Source organism: Trypanosoma conorhini, assembly GCF_003719485.1.
Source record: "Trypanosoma conorhini strain 025E chromosome Unknown Tco_14.4_contig_00014, whole genome shotgun sequence".
Taxonomy (NCBI): domain Eukaryota; phylum Euglenozoa; class Kinetoplastea; order Trypanosomatida; family Trypanosomatidae; genus Trypanosoma; species Trypanosoma conorhini.
The window spans coordinates 1-15,523 of NW_021704100.1; the positions used below are offsets into that span (position 1 = coordinate 1).

At 56.2% G+C, this 15,523-nt stretch overlaps 9 protein-coding genes across 9 annotated transcripts, besides 13 other annotated features; 1 reads left to right on the forward strand and 8 right to left on the reverse strand.

Annotated features, from left to right (window-relative positions):
- Nucleotides 1–429: 429 nt before the first annotated feature.
- Tco025E_00584 (uncharacterized protein) lies at nucleotides 430–1,038 on the reverse strand (the record flags this gene model as incomplete). The annotated part of the gene is made up of 1 exon (XM_029367524.1): nucleotides 430–1,038. One exon carries the CDS (start codon nucleotides 1,036–1,038, stop codon nucleotides 430–432), a length of 609 nt encoding a protein of 202 aa, XP_029232353.1.
- Nucleotides 1,039–1,134: 96 nt separating this feature from the next.
- Nucleotides 1,135–2,133, reverse strand: Tco025E_00585 (uncharacterized protein; the record flags this gene model as incomplete). The annotated part of the gene is made up of 1 exon (XM_029367525.1): nucleotides 1,135–2,133. The coding sequence occupies one exon, from the start codon at nucleotides 2,131–2,133 to the stop codon at nucleotides 1,135–1,137; it is 999 nt and encodes a 332-aa protein (XP_029232354.1).
- An 82-nt stretch (nucleotides 2,134–2,215) lies between these two features.
- Nucleotides 2,216–2,250: a microsatellite.
- A 138-nt stretch (nucleotides 2,251–2,388) lies between these two features.
- Nucleotides 2,389–3,930, reverse strand: Tco025E_00586 (methyltransferase/D-alanine--D-alanine ligase; the record flags this gene model as incomplete). The annotated part of the gene is made up of 1 exon (XM_029367526.1): nucleotides 2,389–3,930. The coding sequence occupies one exon, from the start codon at nucleotides 3,928–3,930 to the stop codon at nucleotides 2,389–2,391; it is 1,542 nt and encodes a 513-aa protein (XP_029232355.1).
- Nucleotides 3,931–4,011: 81 nt separating this feature from the next.
- Nucleotides 4,012–4,071: a microsatellite.
- Nucleotides 4,072–4,089: a microsatellite.
- Nucleotides 4,090–4,353: 264 nt separating this feature from the next.
- Tco025E_00587 (uncharacterized protein) lies at nucleotides 4,354–4,812 on the reverse strand (the record flags this gene model as incomplete). Its single annotated transcript, XM_029367527.1, has 1 exon — nucleotides 4,354–4,812. The coding sequence occupies one exon, from the start codon at nucleotides 4,810–4,812 to the stop codon at nucleotides 4,354–4,356; it is 459 nt and encodes a 152-aa protein (XP_029232356.1).
- Nucleotides 4,813–5,033: 221 nt separating this feature from the next.
- Nucleotides 5,034–5,067: a microsatellite.
- Nucleotides 5,068–5,239: 172 nt separating this feature from the next.
- On the forward strand, nucleotides 5,240–5,626 carry Tco025E_00588 (uncharacterized protein; the record flags this gene model as incomplete). The annotated part of the gene is made up of 1 exon (XM_029367528.1): nucleotides 5,240–5,626. The coding sequence occupies one exon, from the start codon at nucleotides 5,240–5,242 to the stop codon at nucleotides 5,624–5,626; it is 387 nt and encodes a 128-aa protein (XP_029232357.1).
- A 550-nt stretch (nucleotides 5,627–6,176) lies between these two features.
- On the reverse strand, nucleotides 6,177–8,510 carry Tco025E_00589 (uncharacterized protein; the record flags this gene model as incomplete). Its single annotated transcript, XM_029367529.1, has 1 exon — nucleotides 6,177–8,510. The coding sequence occupies one exon, from the start codon at nucleotides 8,508–8,510 to the stop codon at nucleotides 6,177–6,179; it is 2,334 nt and encodes a 777-aa protein (XP_029232358.1).
- A 182-nt stretch (nucleotides 8,511–8,692) lies between these two features.
- Nucleotides 8,693–8,726: a microsatellite.
- Nucleotides 8,726–8,747: a microsatellite.
- Nucleotides 8,748–9,249: 502 nt separating this feature from the next.
- Tco025E_00590 (serine/threonine protein phosphatase) lies at nucleotides 9,250–10,578 on the reverse strand (the record flags this gene model as incomplete). The annotated part of the gene is made up of 1 exon (XM_029367530.1): nucleotides 9,250–10,578. One exon carries the CDS (start codon nucleotides 10,576–10,578, stop codon nucleotides 9,250–9,252), a length of 1,329 nt encoding a protein of 442 aa, XP_029232359.1.
- A 346-nt stretch (nucleotides 10,579–10,924) lies between these two features.
- Nucleotides 10,925–10,964: a microsatellite.
- A 173-nt stretch (nucleotides 10,965–11,137) lies between these two features.
- Nucleotides 11,138–11,160: a microsatellite.
- Nucleotides 11,161–11,182: 22 nt separating this feature from the next.
- Nucleotides 11,183–11,212: a microsatellite.
- Nucleotides 11,213–11,320: 108 nt separating this feature from the next.
- Tco025E_00591 (uncharacterized protein) lies at nucleotides 11,321–12,625 on the reverse strand (the record flags this gene model as incomplete). The annotated part of the gene is made up of 1 exon (XM_029367531.1): nucleotides 11,321–12,625. One exon carries the CDS (start codon nucleotides 12,623–12,625, stop codon nucleotides 11,321–11,323), a length of 1,305 nt encoding a protein of 434 aa, XP_029232360.1.
- Nucleotides 12,626–13,139: 514 nt separating this feature from the next.
- Nucleotides 13,140–13,158: a microsatellite.
- Nucleotides 13,159–13,182: 24 nt separating this feature from the next.
- Nucleotides 13,183–13,218: a microsatellite.
- Nucleotides 13,219–13,311: 93 nt separating this feature from the next.
- Nucleotides 13,312–13,341: a microsatellite.
- A 353-nt stretch (nucleotides 13,342–13,694) lies between these two features.
- On the reverse strand, nucleotides 13,695–15,185 carry Tco025E_00592 (putative protein kinase; the record flags this gene model as incomplete). The annotated part of the gene is made up of 1 exon (XM_029367532.1): nucleotides 13,695–15,185. The coding sequence occupies one exon, from the start codon at nucleotides 15,183–15,185 to the stop codon at nucleotides 13,695–13,697; it is 1,491 nt and encodes a 496-aa protein (XP_029232361.1).
- Nucleotides 15,186–15,478: 293 nt separating this feature from the next.
- Nucleotides 15,479–15,523: a microsatellite.

A 15,523-nucleotide genomic window follows, 5' to 3' on the forward strand; every position in this document is an offset into this window, starting at 1 on the left:
CGCAAAACGCACGTCACGACAATGGACCCAGCGCGGCAAACGCACGCTCGCCCAGCAGGCGGCCGCGGCGCTGCACAGGTGGCAGGAAGCCACCAACAATGCAAACCGCGTAGTCCCGCGTCCGCTCCACCACCACCCGTCGCCGCCAAACTCGCTCTTCCAACAGCAAACGCCGCAAACCCGGCGGCGCCCTCACAGTCGCGCTGCACAGGGCTGAGAGTCCTCCATTCATCCGCTGCAGCTGAACAGTCGCGCAGAGAAGTGGCTCCGCCGCCTCCAACAAGCCCTGCGGAAGGCCACGGAGCAGCGACACACACTCCGTCGAGGCGCTCTTCGCACAACAAGAGAGATTCCCGGCACTGGCCCGGGACTCCCACCGCACAGAACCCTGTAAGGCCTGCCAACGCCGGACCAATAGGTTTTTTTTTCTTATAGCTTGTTAATTGCGCCGTATTGCGTATGATACTGTTTGTTTAGCGTCTTTAGTGTCTTTTTTGGGCCGTCTCGAATTTGTTGCCGGACTGTTTCGACCCTGTTTCTCACCTCTGTGACTTTGAGTTGCACTTCGTGTACGTTGGGCCGCCCCAATTTATTGCGATTCCACTTTTGAAGGCAACTCCGCCTAGTCTTTGGTGTGTTCTCGGAGAGCGACGCGAGGTCCGCCCTGGTGAGGGAGCCAATGCGTTGAAACACTTCCTCTAGGGACTGGAACTTCTGCAGGGTAATGCTGAGCTGCATTGCCAACGGCGTCGCTCCGCCCTTCAGTGTCTGCAGCGTGGAGACGAGACCCCCGGCCTCCTCCCTTAGCTCACGCGCGACACGCCGCACGCAGTGAACCTTTGCCTCCATCTCCCGCAGGCGTGCTCGTCTCTCGCGCAGCAGCCGCACACCGTCCTGGAGAACCGGTCCGTTCACCGAGTGAGTCCCGGCGTTGGACGGCAATGCCAAGCCAGAGCCTTTTGCGTGTCTCTTCACCTGTGCAGCCAACGCAACCACACGGAACTGCTCGCAGTTTTTCTTGGAATCATCCGCCACCATCACAGGTCGTACGGTCGTCACTTAACCCGTCACTCGGTTCGAGTAAAACGTGCGAGCTGGCGAGGCGGACGCAATTGCCACCCACTTCTCGCGGAGTTAAGCCTCGAGCTGAAACGCAGCTGCCTCGCTAGGTGTCGCCTCCCAGCGCAGTTGAAGAGGCAAGAATTGAGTCTCCCCTCCCGGGACGGAACCACAGGTGCATAGGAGCGTGTTGCAGAGATGCGCAAGCAACGTGCCAGGAGGTGTGCGTGTGTTCGCGTACAGGGGCCCAGGACGGCCCAGTGGCACGGGGAGAATATGCTCCGGCGGCACAGCAGTAGGCTGCGCCGCAGACGCTACATCATGCACGCTTATTTGCTGGATGCAACGCTCGCGCATGCTTCGCTGAGCCTCTGGCATAACAAGCAGCTTCATTTCCGCGACCACAAGTAAAAGTGGCAGTCGCCGCAAGTGGACAAAAATCGGCCACCAAACCTCCCCGAGGTGCTGAAACGACAAGGGGTGCGATGGGGAGAAACCCAGCAGGATGGCATCCACGTCAGTAACGAGCGTCTGCGGTGGCGAGGTGAGAAGCTGAAAAGTAATGTGCAGAAAATCCGTCGCTGGCTCCGCCGATCCCGCCTCTCGCACATCCTTGCGGCGAGGCTCCAGTACCAGACACCGCTCTTCTCCGCCGGCCTGCAGTACACCTGCAGTACGCCATTGTGCACGCAGGTGTTGCAGCAAACTCGTCGGTGAGGCGAGCGTGTCCCCGGACACAACACCTACAATCCGACGTTGGCGCTCAAGTATTCGTGCGGCGACGCAGACGCAAGCCAGATGGGGCGGGAAAAGAGAGAGAGAGAGGCACAGAACTACCGGGGCCGCATACGCCCCGACGCCACTGCCGCAAAGCTGGAGCAAAACAGAGTTTGGAAGAGTGATGGAAAGACTGGGAAAAGAAAAAATGAAGGAAGAGGGGCGTCTTGTACCAATCGCAGAGGCACAAAAGGGGAAAAAGGCTTGTTGCGGAGAAGCCCATGCCTTGCCACTGTTCATCACATCCCCATGAACACACGAAAGACCCACACAGCTATTGCAGAATGACGCCTTCATAGTACAAAGCGCCACTGTCAATCTCGTAGCAAGACCGCATCACTCTCTTTTGAGCTCCTGCCGTTGTTGTCGATGTCTTTAGTTTTTTTTTGTTGTTGTTGTGCTTGTTTTTTTTTTGGCTCTCATTTTGTTGAATTTCTATGAGTATTGTTTTCTCTGAATACCTTTGTTCCCACTGGGAAGGAGAGGGGAGGAAAGGCATTCAGTGGCGTCCCGCCCTGCTGGACGGGTTAGGGAAGGGGAGTGCCACTTGACTCAATCCTCTGCCACCGGTGCAATTAGGCTGTCGTCCCGGCGAGTCAAAGTCCCACTGCAGGACTCACGGTGAGTGCTGCCACGCTTGGCGCTTCCGCGGATCCAGCCTGCGCAAGTAGCTGCCTTGCAGCGGCACTGGAATGGCGGCATCGTGTCGTCCATGAAAAGGCGACAGTCCATCGTGAGCTCCTCCCCCTTTGCGATGTCGCGAAGAGCGTGAGCGTTAAGGGAACGATTCTGACAAAACCCCACATTTGGGTCACAGGAGTGGTTAACTGCACGCCAGTCTGAGGACCCCAGGTCCCAGAGTGCATAGTAGTGGCCCTCGGCCCCAACAGGCCAGGCGTCATGCAGAAACTCATTGTACTCCACCTCGCCCCAATGGGCCTTCACGTACGGCTTGGTGCACAGCCGCACTAGGCGTCCCTCCCCCTCAAACACAACACTGCCCACGGGTATATCCCGTGTGGCACAGAGGTAATATTCCCGCACCGGATCATAGGCACAGCGAAAGGGTAGCTGCTTGCGTGCATGCAGCTGAATGGCCTCACGTATCTGCAGCTTGGCGAACTCCTTTTGCTTAAAATCTGGCATAAGCCGCAGGATCCAATCCGCAGAGCCTTCCTGTCCGTAGGGATACATAATGCCGCAATTGGGGTTGATTTCAAGAAACACAACGGTATTTGTGGCACGATTAATGCGAATGTCGACGCGGCCGTACCCCACTCCCCCCATCATATGAAGAAATGACGTTTTCGCTATGCGAATCATATCCGGCAACGCGGGGTCATCCTCTGAGACAAAACGCCAGTTCATCCCTTCATAAGTTTCCCACTTGAGGTGGAAGTGCTTAAAGTCCTCCCCCGCCGGAAACTGCACCATGACTGGCGGAAACACACGTATTCCACCAGGTTGTGTGGCATCGGCGCACACCAATACAGTCGCCTCGTCGCCGGGAATAAACTCCTCCACGAGGGCGATCTGGTACTGGTCAATGAAGCGCGCCACCCTTTCCTCCAGCGCATCCATATTGTGCACCTTGCAAGACTTGTCCATGCCCACGCTGCTGTAGCCAGAGATGTGCTTCACAATCAACGGAAAATGCAGTGCGGCGCACAGCCTCCGCACGTCGTCACTGGACTCCAGCACGGCGTACGGTGCTGTTTTGACGGCGCAGTAGTGTGCCATGCGCTTCATCTCTGGCTTAGACAACTCATAGTACTTGGAGATGGCGCCAGTGAATGGAACGTTGAAGCTCTCAAGCGCCTGCACCACATCCACGCCGGCTTTGTCCTCGTCAATGGCTCCATCGCACTGGTTGTAGAAGACATCGAAGGCCCCAGACTTCACTAACTGACGTATTTGGCGGTAGGCCGTCGACTTCTTAACAAACTCGAGGGTAAAGACAAATTCCTTCGCGTCCGCCTGCGTAAAGTAGTGCTGCGGCGTCTGCACGAGTTCCCCCTCGTACTCCTTCAGTTCACTATCCGAACCCTCGTAGGAGCACACGAGGACACAGACACGAATGGGCGGCGAGGGCATTACTCCTCCCCGCTTCTCTCCTTCTCCCATGCCCGCACGCACGCCTCCCCGGGACGCTCAAGCGGTAAGCGCCGCAATTGTTATATATATATATATAATTTATTATATGTCTATAATGAATGTATGGATGTCTCTATGTATGGAATTATGCAGGTGTGTGGCTGCGTGCTCGCAAGGAGTGACGCGCGCACGCGGTCCCTTAGTGGCAGAAACTCGAGGAATGACAAGAACCGGAAGAAGAACAACACAAACAAAAAAAAGCAGGGCATTTGTTTATTTGTTTTTTTTGTTATTACAAAAGAACCACCCTCCCCCAGCAGAGGCCACAGCACAGAGAAACAACTCTCTCTCTCTCTCACACACACACAGCACGTGCAGGGAGAATCGTACGCAACTTTTTTTTTCCCCGGCTCCTTCTTACAGTCACTTTACTTTATCGCTGCAGTCGGAAACGCCAGCGTCAGTGGGGTCCGCGTGACGCATCCGACGGGCCTCGGGCGATGAGGCCTCGTCTTCGGAAGGCGCGGCCTCACGCGTGAACACAACGCCGCCCGCGCACATCGGCAGCACCACATTGCGCAGCAGCCATGCTGCCATCAGTGCGAAGACAACAATCGGAATGACGTACTCGCGCAGCAGAAAAATCGCCGTCGCCTCGCCTGGTACGCGCCCCGGGGTCATGGCAGCCACCCCAAAACCCACACGCGCCAAAAACTTCGCACAGCCGCCCAAAACGGCCCCTTCGCATGTATTTGTCGGCCGTCCAAGACGTGTGTTGGTGAGAATGCAGGCAAATCCACCGACGCCGCAGCGGCCCACGCACTTGCGCACATTCAGAGGAAGCCGCAAGAAGAAACGTGCAAAGAAAAAAAAACGAAACATTGGGGGGAGAGTGAGTTACGCGGCCTCGGGTATACACGGGAAGGCCCAAGCAAACACAACCGCAGCCCAAAGGGAAAAAGGAGACACAGTTGCATTTTCATAAGAACAAAAACAAAAGATATTGTTCTATCATGCAAAAAAAAAACAATAGCAACAGGAACAAAAAAGACAATCCCTTCACAATTCATGTTCATACCCACACGTACTATGGCTCACCACGGCACAGACACACAAGCCCACACACACGCACGCACATGGGGAGAGAGAGGGGCGCTTTTGCAATTGCATACTCATGAATTTGCCGAAAATGAAAAGGGAAAATCAAGCCCATTGTTCACAAAAATGCCGCATCTCAATAATTCCCGGCGAGTGCTTCTTTTTGCTACGTACTTCCCCCGCAAGGGAGGGCAGTGAATGCCTCTGCGACATGTATGCGTGTGCCCGTGAGGTGCAGTGCTGTTCCTTACTTCCACTCCCACCCCTCTTTTCTTTTTTTTTTCGTTTCCCTACTTCCTTACTCCTCGTCAATGATGACGAGGAAGTGGGTGTGGCAGGGCTTCACCGCCTTTGGTTTCAGATGCACCTCACGGAGTTTGGGTTTCTTCTCCAGCGCATCATGGGCGCTTTTGACCACCCACGCCCGCAGCGGCATGCCGTCCTCCTCTGGCGTGTCGTTCACTTTTTCCAGTTGGTTGAGGAGGAATTCATCCTCGGCGTACCCCTCGGCGGTAATGCGCGACAGCGGAAAGTGGACCTCAATCTCAACCGATGGCATACTTGCTTGCCCTTAGCTTTGAATGCCGCGCTGGTGTGACTCCACGCTGGACTTTGCTGTTCCCTGTTGTTGTTGTTTCTTTTTTTTTGTTTTTGTCTTTTTGTTTCTTCGTCTCTCTCTCTCTCTGCTTCTGCAGCTTCTTATTTCTCTTCGCTCCTTCCCCTTCTCGCTTGCAGTTGCGACGGCCCCGAACGGTTTATGTATGCGTGGCAAAGCTCACTGAGCACAGATGAATTGCTGCGGGGAAGCAAGAGAGAAGCGGGAAGAGGGATGATGGAAGGAACGGGGGGAAAAAAGGAGGGGGGAGGACTAACGCACACACAAGGCAGAAGAGGCGCCGGAAGTGGGCCCCACGCCACCATGCATGACCGCAGCCACGCGGCGAAAGGCTGACGGCAGCGCAGGCAGACAACGGCGAACCGCAAAGGGGGAAGTGAAGGAAAAGCGGGGCAAATTTAAGAGCGTTTAAGCGTTTAAGAAATGGAGTTTGCCACATGCACTGAAAACAAAAAAAAGAAGCAGCATGCCCACAACGGTCAAGGAGCCTACCGAAGGCGCGGAAGAAGAACGCCAATCCCTCCATGCTGCGCTACCACGCCACAACATCAAAGCCGCCGTGGGCGCTTTCCGGCCTGCGGCGGCAGTTGCGCTGCGAAAGCGTCGCTTGTAGCAGGGCCGCATGCCCTACCAGAAGTGCGTTCTCCACGTGCATCTCCGTAAGCGACAAGGCTGTGGCTGTGCGAACAACAAGGCGGTGTTCAATCAACTCCGCCGAGGCCTGCGAAAAATGGCGCATTGCCTCAAGCGCGTGCAACTTCCGTTGACCACTCGTTGTGGCACTCAACGCCTGCATCAGGAGCAACTCGGCGTACAGGTGATGGGGAAAAGTATCATCTGGTCCAAACACGGCCTTCGTTACGGCGAGGGCCCGTTGCGTCAGCGCCGCAGCAGCATCGCGGTCCGCCTCTTGCGTGTCCTCGTCCACTAGAAAGGACTCACCGTCTTCCTCCATCGCCCGGCAAGACCGGACAAGCGCCTCCACCAGCATCATCTTCGCCTGGCGCAGGGGAATCGGCAGATACGGCACATGCTCGGGTTTTCGCCGAGCGACGGCTGCGTCGTAGGTGGCAAGGGCCTCGCTCCAGTTGGAGGTCACCTGCAGCGCGTAGATGGCGGTGTCGTCGAGCCATTCCACCTCCGCCGAGGAGCCGCCAAACACATCCACCAGACGTTTTCGAAGTTGCAGAAGCAAAGTCCTGCCGCCTTGCGGCTCCTCCATCGCAGCTATCAGGTGGCAACATCGAAATACCGTTTGCAGCTCCGCTTTCCGTGCCAGCGGTTGCTGAGGCCACGGGTTTGCGTCGTACATGTCGAGTAACTTGGCGGCCAACACCCACCGCCGCTCACTTGTCTTCACGTACCTGCTTGAGAGCAGCTGCAAAGCAGCCACAGCCGCTTGACGCTCCAGCCCTTTTCCGTCGTTCACCAACTCCTCAAGAAGAGGGCCTACGATGGGTAAGCTGCGAACGACTTGACGAAGCGACTGAAGAAGAATTGCAAGCGCCTCAGAGTGGAGCGAGCGCAGGGTGTAGGTCTCCCTGAAAATAGTCCACAGAGCCTCACCGTGGGCCGCGTGACCGGCTGTGTGGCACCCCGCCATGGCAAAGGCGTACGTCTCCGCGGTGGGCACCAGAAAGCGAAACGAAAGATCCATATTGGAGGTATCCAGGTTGCTGAGAAGCGCCACCGCCACAGACCAGCGGCCCGAGGCAGCAACGGCCTTGACGACGCTCTCCGCATATGCACAACCCTCGTCGCCGGTAAGAAGCAGTCGTGGCGTGTCCTGTACACGTTGGGTGATCTCAAGTGCCTTTTTCCACACCCACCGCTGATGGGAGGCGCTCAGGGGACTGTGCACGCGATGGAAGGTGTCCGCGCTTCGCCACAGCGCGTCAAGCGCATGCGCGTGCGTAGTCAGCGTGGTGTCGTAGCCAGACACGAGAGCCTCTTGATACAACGCCAGTGCCCGCGTCCAGGGACGAGAGCCGCCAAGTCCACTCTTGTAGCCTGTCATAAGCCCCATGAGGCGATCCGTCATTTCCATGGGTGGTGGAACGTGCTTTTGTAGCTCCCCGGCAAAGTTGTAGAGATGCAGAGCCGTCGACCAGGTGACGTCAAGGTGCATCAGGTCCGCCAGTGAGGAGGCCGACACCGTCACACCAGACTTCCGCATTTGATATTCCACCTTTGCCACAACCTCATTCTCTGCGCCTTCCTGTGAGAATCCTAAGAGTTTGTTGTACGAGGAGCCGCGCTCTGCCCACCGTTCCGTAGTTCGACATGTGTAGTTCACAAAGGCAGAGCGTTCCTCCTCCGAGAGACGCCGCCATCGATCGCCTTCATACCCTACCGCGTCTGTCAGGGCCTTTGCAAACGCGGCGTGGCCCACTCGCTGCTCCACATGGTGCTGTAACAGCGCGGCAGATAGCGTTTTGAACGTCGCCGCCGTGGGTGTTTCCCCATCCGCCTGCAGAAGCACCTGCAAGGCTTTTAGCGCCTCCGCCTTTCCAGTGGACTGTTGAATGGCGCGTTTTACTTGTCGCGTGAGGCGAGTCTCAGGGGCGCCGCGGGCCAGTGCGTGGCGCAGCGAGTAGTTGGCGTGAATGACCCCATCCTCGGCGCCCTTCAGGCCCGCGGAGGGGGGTGCCATCGCGGCGCTGGCGGGATGAAAGGCGTCGCCGCCCACGGCAGCGTCCGGTGAGGCGTCACGGGCAGGCGCCACGACCCCGTCGCCTGCCGCGGCCGCTTTCCCCGTTGCCGCGGGCACCGACGTCTCCCCGCCCATTGGGGGGCGGCGCCGTGAGGACAGCTGCGCCTGGCGGCGGAGCGCACGACTTAGTTTCTCTACGGGTCGCCTGCTCATGACGCATTACACCTGCCAAAGCGGCGTCCGTTGGGGGGGGGGGGTCACAGAGTTCAAAACAAAAATAAAAAGCACAGCGTGGGCAAGCAAAACAAACGCAGATGAAGAAACCCTCGCACGCGCGCAAACACGCGAAGAAAAACCGTCACACAGAGCCAAAGAGACGAAATCTCTGTAGGCCTACACACAAACTAAACACACACACACACACACACAGAGAGAGAGAGAGGGAGAGAGGCATATATACATATACAGCGAAGAAGTAGGCTCCAGGCATAATGAGGAATGGAAAGGATGAGCACCACGCAGCAATCCTATCGTCCCTGCGCCGGTTACTCATCCACCCTCAGAAGCAGCGATAAAATACTGAGCACCGTCACAGCAAGCGCCTCCCTCCCCTACCGTAGCAATAGCAGCGAAAAGGAGGTGGAGAAGAAAAAGTAGGCCAAAAAAAAAACGGAGAAACAAAAAAAAATTCCAAACATACCCTGTCACAACAGCACCAAATAAAAAAAAAAGAGCACAGCCACATACCCACATCTATGCAATTATACATATCCACATGCAACGTCCATATATGTATGTGGCTTGTTCGCTGATGGTTCCAGCCTCAACCGAAACGCAAGGACATGCTTAAACTGAAAAAGTACTACATTTTTGTTAATATAAATGTAAAACTATAACAATATAAATACGTATGTAGTATGTCTTATATTTATTCCTATTTCGCCTCAGACTATTATTTCTTCTCCGCACCATTTCCTTCACCAATAAGGCGTAACTCATGCATTGCTTCAGTCATACTGACGATTTTTCCCCGCAGTTTTGCAATGCGCTCCTCAAACACAGCTACTGGCACCAGCGGGCCACTCTCAATGTTGGTTCCTATAACCTCGTTCCAAAGCTCGTAGATCTTAGTTGCCATAAAGGGAAAGGACCAGGTGAAGGCATTAATAAAGTTTGGTAGATAGTATGGATGTAAACTGCTGTTGTATTGGCGTATTTTCATAACGTCCCCCTTCACATGGATAAAAGCAGCACGATTATTATATGTATCGCAGTAGTTTGGGGCGGAAAAAACGCATACTACCCCCGGCACACCCATGGGGCTATTGGCGTAAAGCCGATAACCCTCAGTTTGGGCCTCATGACCGCGAATTATGCCCAACAAGTCGTTTGCTTCAAGGAAGCGGCAGACCGCCTCGTGAGAGTAGGAGTAGGAACAGCCACGGACTGTGTTGGGGCTAAACTGCGCCTCCGGTGAGGCCACCTCCTCCGTCAGCTCTGACGTTGGGTCTGACCAGAGGAGGTCGCACATTGGCCCGGACGACGGCGGTTCCCGAAAGCGGTGGATGAGGTCAATATCCTCCAAGCGCCGGATCTCCGGTGACAGGCCTCCGTGGACGCAGAAGAAACTGTTGTTAAGCAGGCACGCGAGGGGGAGACAGTCAAACGCCGACATAATTTCATTGTAGAGTTCGAGTGAATATTTGTACTCAACCTCCCGTTTAAAGTTAAAATATGACGTCAGATGCCGTGACTCGTGATTTCCGCGGATGAGGAAAAAGTGCCCGGGGTGGCGTATTTTATACGCCATGAAGAGAAGTACAATCTCAACACCGAAGCTGCCGCGGTCCACGTAGTCGCCAAGGAAAATGTACTGCTGCTCCCCGGGCTCACCTCCCAGCTCAAATATCTTCAAAAGATCAAAGAACTGGCCGTGGAGATCGCCACATATAATGGCGGCCCCATCCACCCGCAACAGCGTTGACTCACGCTTCATGATAGAAGCACAGCGGGCGACAAGCTCCAGCGCATCCTCCTCCAGCAGCAGCCCTTCACGGGCAAAGTGCGCCTTGATATTACTAAGCAAAGGGGCTCCCTTCGGGTCAAACGCCATGCTGTGAGGCAGCGCCTCCCACAGTGGTGGCTCCACGTCTAGTAGACCACGGTCCGTGCGCAGCATCTTCTCGATAGCGCCCACTTTCCTCACTCTTTGGTCTTCCGTGCCGGCATCCGTCACCGGAAAGGCCGCACCGATCGAAGTAGAATCCCCCGTATTCGTCATGCTGTATAGCCTGGTCCCACGTGGCGAAGAACACTACAGGCGGCTGCCGCAGCTCGCCACTAAGAAACACGCACACGCACGCAAAAAAAAAACACTTTTAACCGTCAAGAAACCAAAAAAAAAAAAGAAGAGTGAGAGAAGCTAAACGATACAACAATTGACCTTCACCCCCCACCCCCTCACCTCCTGCTCACGCTGATGTGAGCGCCCTCTCCTTCGTTCAACCTCCAGCGCCGTCCCTCCGTGCATATGTCAACTCGCTCGCGTGGATCACCACCTTCTTGTTACTTGGTCCCTCGCAACTGTCAGGCTTCCGCCGCCTTGCTCTCCTGCCTCCTCATGCCCTAGCACCAAAAGCAGAAGAAACAGCAGCAGCAGTAGCAACAAGAATAATCAAGGAACAAAAAAATACGGATGCCCTAATACGATAGTGCAGTCGGTTCCTGCCTCTTTTCGCCCCAAGACGTATGAAACCATGCTCCGTTTTGCTTATGGCCTCTCTGTGGAGAGGACTCAGATAATATTTTCTTTTCTCTCTGTGTGCGTGTGTGTGTTTGGGGAGGGAGAGAGAGAGAGAGAAAGGGGGTTTTGTGGTTAAACACCGTCCTTTCCTCTTCCTCCGCCTCTTCTTCTTTGTCGTACTCGCTGTGATCGCCGTCCCACTTATTCATCCTCCTCTTCCAAAGAGGAGGAAGAGGAACCCTCGAAGGACTCCTCTTCATCCTCCGAGTCGCTGTCGTCGTCACGACGGCGTTTTTTTTGCCTTCTTCGCCGGTTTCGAGGCTGGCCTGCGGGTGCTGGGTTTCTTCACCACAGCCGCCTTTTTGCGTGTCGGCTTCTGCGTCACGGCCGCCTTCGGCGTTGCCATTGAAACGGTGTTGCCTGTTCCTTTATTTTTCAAGCACGCCTCAACGTGTTGTCGGTGTCGCGCGGTGATGGTGCGCTTGCAAAGCGGGCATGTCTCGTTCACAATACACTCCCCAACGAGAGTATGAAACTCCTCCGATGCGCTGTCGTCCGTAGTTCGTCGTCTCGCCGCCCGTTCCTCGCGTTCACGGGCCTTTTCCCGCTCCGTTTGCTCGCGCCACTCGTCGAACTTCACCTGGTCAATAAGTTGCTGATTCACCGGGTAGTACGGAAACCCGAACGTCTTGCGACAGCCCTCGCACTGCATGACGGTGTCGTACATGGTGGCATCATAGTCGAAGCTGTGCTGGCAGTATGGGCAGGCGTGCAGAGCCGTAGCACAGCCAAACCGGCAAAGACACGTTTCGCAGTGCACTTTTTTACCTGCAGGCCCCATGAAGAGGGAATAGTGTTGCTTGGAGTCGGGCGTCCAGGGAGTGCGGCACTGTGGGCAGCGAACCGTGGTATCGCGGTAGATGCCGCCGGTGCGCCGGGTGCCGAGGAGGGCGCGGCTCGTAGACACGCTCGGCTCCTTGTCCGCAAACTCGAGTTCCATATCTTCCTCGTCGAGGTCGACACTCGCGTCCTCATCCTCATCCTCATCCTCATCCTCGTCCTCATCTTCCTCTGCTTCCTCGTCATAGTCAATAAATTCATCGTCGTCGTCTCTTGTGGCACGTTTTTGCTTAGCTGGCCGTTTTTCCTTGGGTGCTGCTCGCTTTGGCTTCGCCTTGGGGCCCTTGGCAGCAGACTGCACCGTGGCTGCCTCCTTCAGCGCGGCCACCTGCCTCGCTTGCTTCGTGAGCCGCGTCTCCTTCGGCTGCGGTGGTGGCTGTGCCTGCTTGCCGGCCTGCTTCTTGGTCTCCTTCGCCTGCAGCGCGAGAAGCTGTTTGCGGTGCTTTGGGTCCGCCACCAGCTCGAAGGCGCGCACCAGCTTCTGAAACACCTCCGTCGAGCGCTGGAAGCGGCCCTGCAGTTTGTCAGGGTGAACCAACCCGGCAAGACGCATGTAATTTCGCCGCGCTTCCGCAACAGGCGTCTCGGCGGAGACGGGCGGCAGCCCGGGCGCAAGCGACAGCACCTGCAGCACCGCCCTGTCGCCGCAGTCAAGAATAGACTGCGCCAGAGCCACTGCGTCCATCGTTCACGTCGTCCCTGCTCGCGTCGCGCCTTGGCAGAGCCCCCTTCACAGCGCCGTCCGTTTGTCCCTCACGGCCGAGCCACGGACGGAGAAAGAAGGGCAGGGGGGCGGCGGTGGGGCAGAAGGAAGGGCGGGGATACAGACAGGCAAGAAAGAAGGAGAGAAACGCATGCGCGGAATGGGGCGGCAGGCACGTGAAAGGAGAAAACGGTGGAACACGGGAGACTGGTCAGAAAAGTCGGCAAACGAACAAACAACAAAGGAGCCCACGGTAGACACCCAATAGGCGAAGGGAGACAGCATGCTAACAGTAATAATCTTAACAGGGACGAGGGCGCAGGCATTATTTTCGTTCGGCTCACTGTCGTCCGCGTGCACTTCATTCGTCATCCCGTGGCGCCCCCAACACTTGAAGTGAGAAGCAGACCCCAGTCTCTCTTCAGCCGCTCCCCCTTCGACGCTCAGACTCCCAGACTCTTTCTTTCTTCTCGCTGCGGGTTGCGGCGTGGCCTTCTATATATATATATATATATCTCGCTTTATCTATTTCTCCTTGTCACATATACACACACGCACAGACACACACAGACACAACGATGCGCAAATTAAACGTGTTGTTTACAAGAAATTTGTGCGCATATAAATATATAAATGGGCATATATAGTCCTTCATCTTCTTCTTCGCCGTTGTTGCTGTTGTTGTTGTTGTTTTTTTTTTCCTGCCTCGCCCAGATGCTCACCTTGTGCGTGCGTGTGCGAGTGTGCCTAATAGCCCGCATGCGACGGAGCAAAGCAAAAACAAATCCACGCAGAGAATAGGGCAGCCGCGACTACAGGGTGAAATCGACGAGGACGGGGGGCAAACTCATCCTCCCCTTCCTCCTCTCACCCCACCCCGGAGAAGCAAAAGAAAAAGAAAAACAGCAGCATTCACCCGTCACCGCCTCAAGCTGCGTGCGCTGCTCCCCGCAGGCGTTAGTACGTGTGGGCCGGGGACGGCGCGGCGCAAACCGGGGTGCATGTGTAAGCTGCCACCGACAGCGTCACCCCAGACACGCAGAGCCGCACTTCACGCATCTTTTCTTCTTATCAGTGACTGGGGTCCGTCCTTGTTGGTCGCTGTGCCCCGGTTCATCCTAAACTGCAAGAGTGGGCTGGAACCAAATCGTCCATTGCGTTTATTAATGCCTGACACGTCCTCCTCCCAGGCAGGTTCCCCGTGGCCACTGGATGGCACAACGTACACCCACTCGTTGTCCTCTAGCTGTTTTGTGATGAGGAGCTCCTGTCTGCGCTTCTTGACAATCTCCGTGATGAGTGGCGCCTTATTAACAATAAACGGGTGTTTTCGTACATCTTCCGGCGTTGCCCGCTCATTCGTGCTGGTCTTGAGCAGCCACTCCACAAGTTCCTTGGCGCTGTCCGAGATGTTGGTCCAGCACGGCCCCACACAGCGAATTCCCCGCCGCACCTCCCTGTACAGCTCCACGAACCGCTTCCCCTGCAGCGGACGCACCCCAGCGAGAAGCATGTACGCTACGACGCCTAAACTAAACATGTCCGCGCGGTGCATGGTGGCACCGGAGGCCTCGAAGAGCCGCAGATGATCCACCACCGCCAGGATGTTCTCCGGCGACGCAAACCCAAACGTGCCACACGGCACAAACAACTGACGCTTCTCGTTTGTAATGTACTCCGCAAGCCCAAAATCGATGATCAGCACCCTACTAAAGTCACGGGAAACGATGATGTTATCGTGTTTGATGTCGCGGTGGACAATGTGTTTGACGCGGTAGAGGTAGTCCAGCCCCTCTGCTATCTGCGCCACTACACTGGCGGTAAACACCTCTAAATCGCAGTGGCGTGTCCGCACAAACTCCCACACCTGCTTCAGGGCGCCGCCGTCGCCGGCCTCCATCACAATGACGAGGCAAAGCGGGGTCTGGAACACCTCCAGCAGGCGTGCCACATTCGGGTGGTCAATCTCCTTCATGATGTCCAGCTCTGTTGTGATTTTTCGCCAGGCGGCAAACGACATGGTTGAACTTTTCGTAATGACTTTGAGTGCAACACGCTGGTTTTCACACCGGCGGCGGTCCTCGCACTTGTACACGGTGCCCGTGACGCCCTTCCCAATGCGTGCGCCTTCAAAGAAGGAGGGAAATCGCTCTTGGATGCTGCCGTAGTAGTCGTAGCCGCTAACGTGAAACTCCGACAGGGCCGTGTAGCACGACTGCAGGAAGGCGTTGATGGAGAGACTGTCAAGAAAGGAGAAAATGAGCTCCGCGATAGCCCCATCCCGTCGACGCGCCAGGGGATCGTAGACGCTGCGGAAGATAACCGGCAGTCGACACGCGTTGCAGCGGCGCAGGAGCTCCCCGCGGTAGGGGGCCGTGCGGGGGGCGCAGTCGCTGCAAAAAATCCTCCCACACCAGCGGCAGTGGTGTTTGCTGAACAGCATGGAGAACTTCTTGCGGCACAGCCTATTCTCGCATGCGTCGGCGGAGTTGTCATCGCGCCAGGTTGCATCGGGGAGGACCAGCGCACGCAGCCGGCGCATAGTCGCCGCACGACTCCGCCACTCTCGCCGCCTCCCCGCGGAAAAGAAATGAGGCGTCGATAAACAACTTTGACTGCCGGGGGCTTCCTGCGCGTCGCACGTGTCGTGGGACGCCTACGAAGGCGGCAGCGTCCCGCATGCACAGACGCGCGCAGGCGCGAAGTCAAAAACAACGGCAAGAAAAAAAAAACGACCGAACGGATCGCGAGAGAAGAGAGGGGCCGAGAGGAGCGCGGCTTGGCGGGCACACGCACAACGCCACAGCGGCAGCGAAGAAAATAAAGGGGAGGGAAACACACACACACACACACACACAGACGCACAGACACACACACACA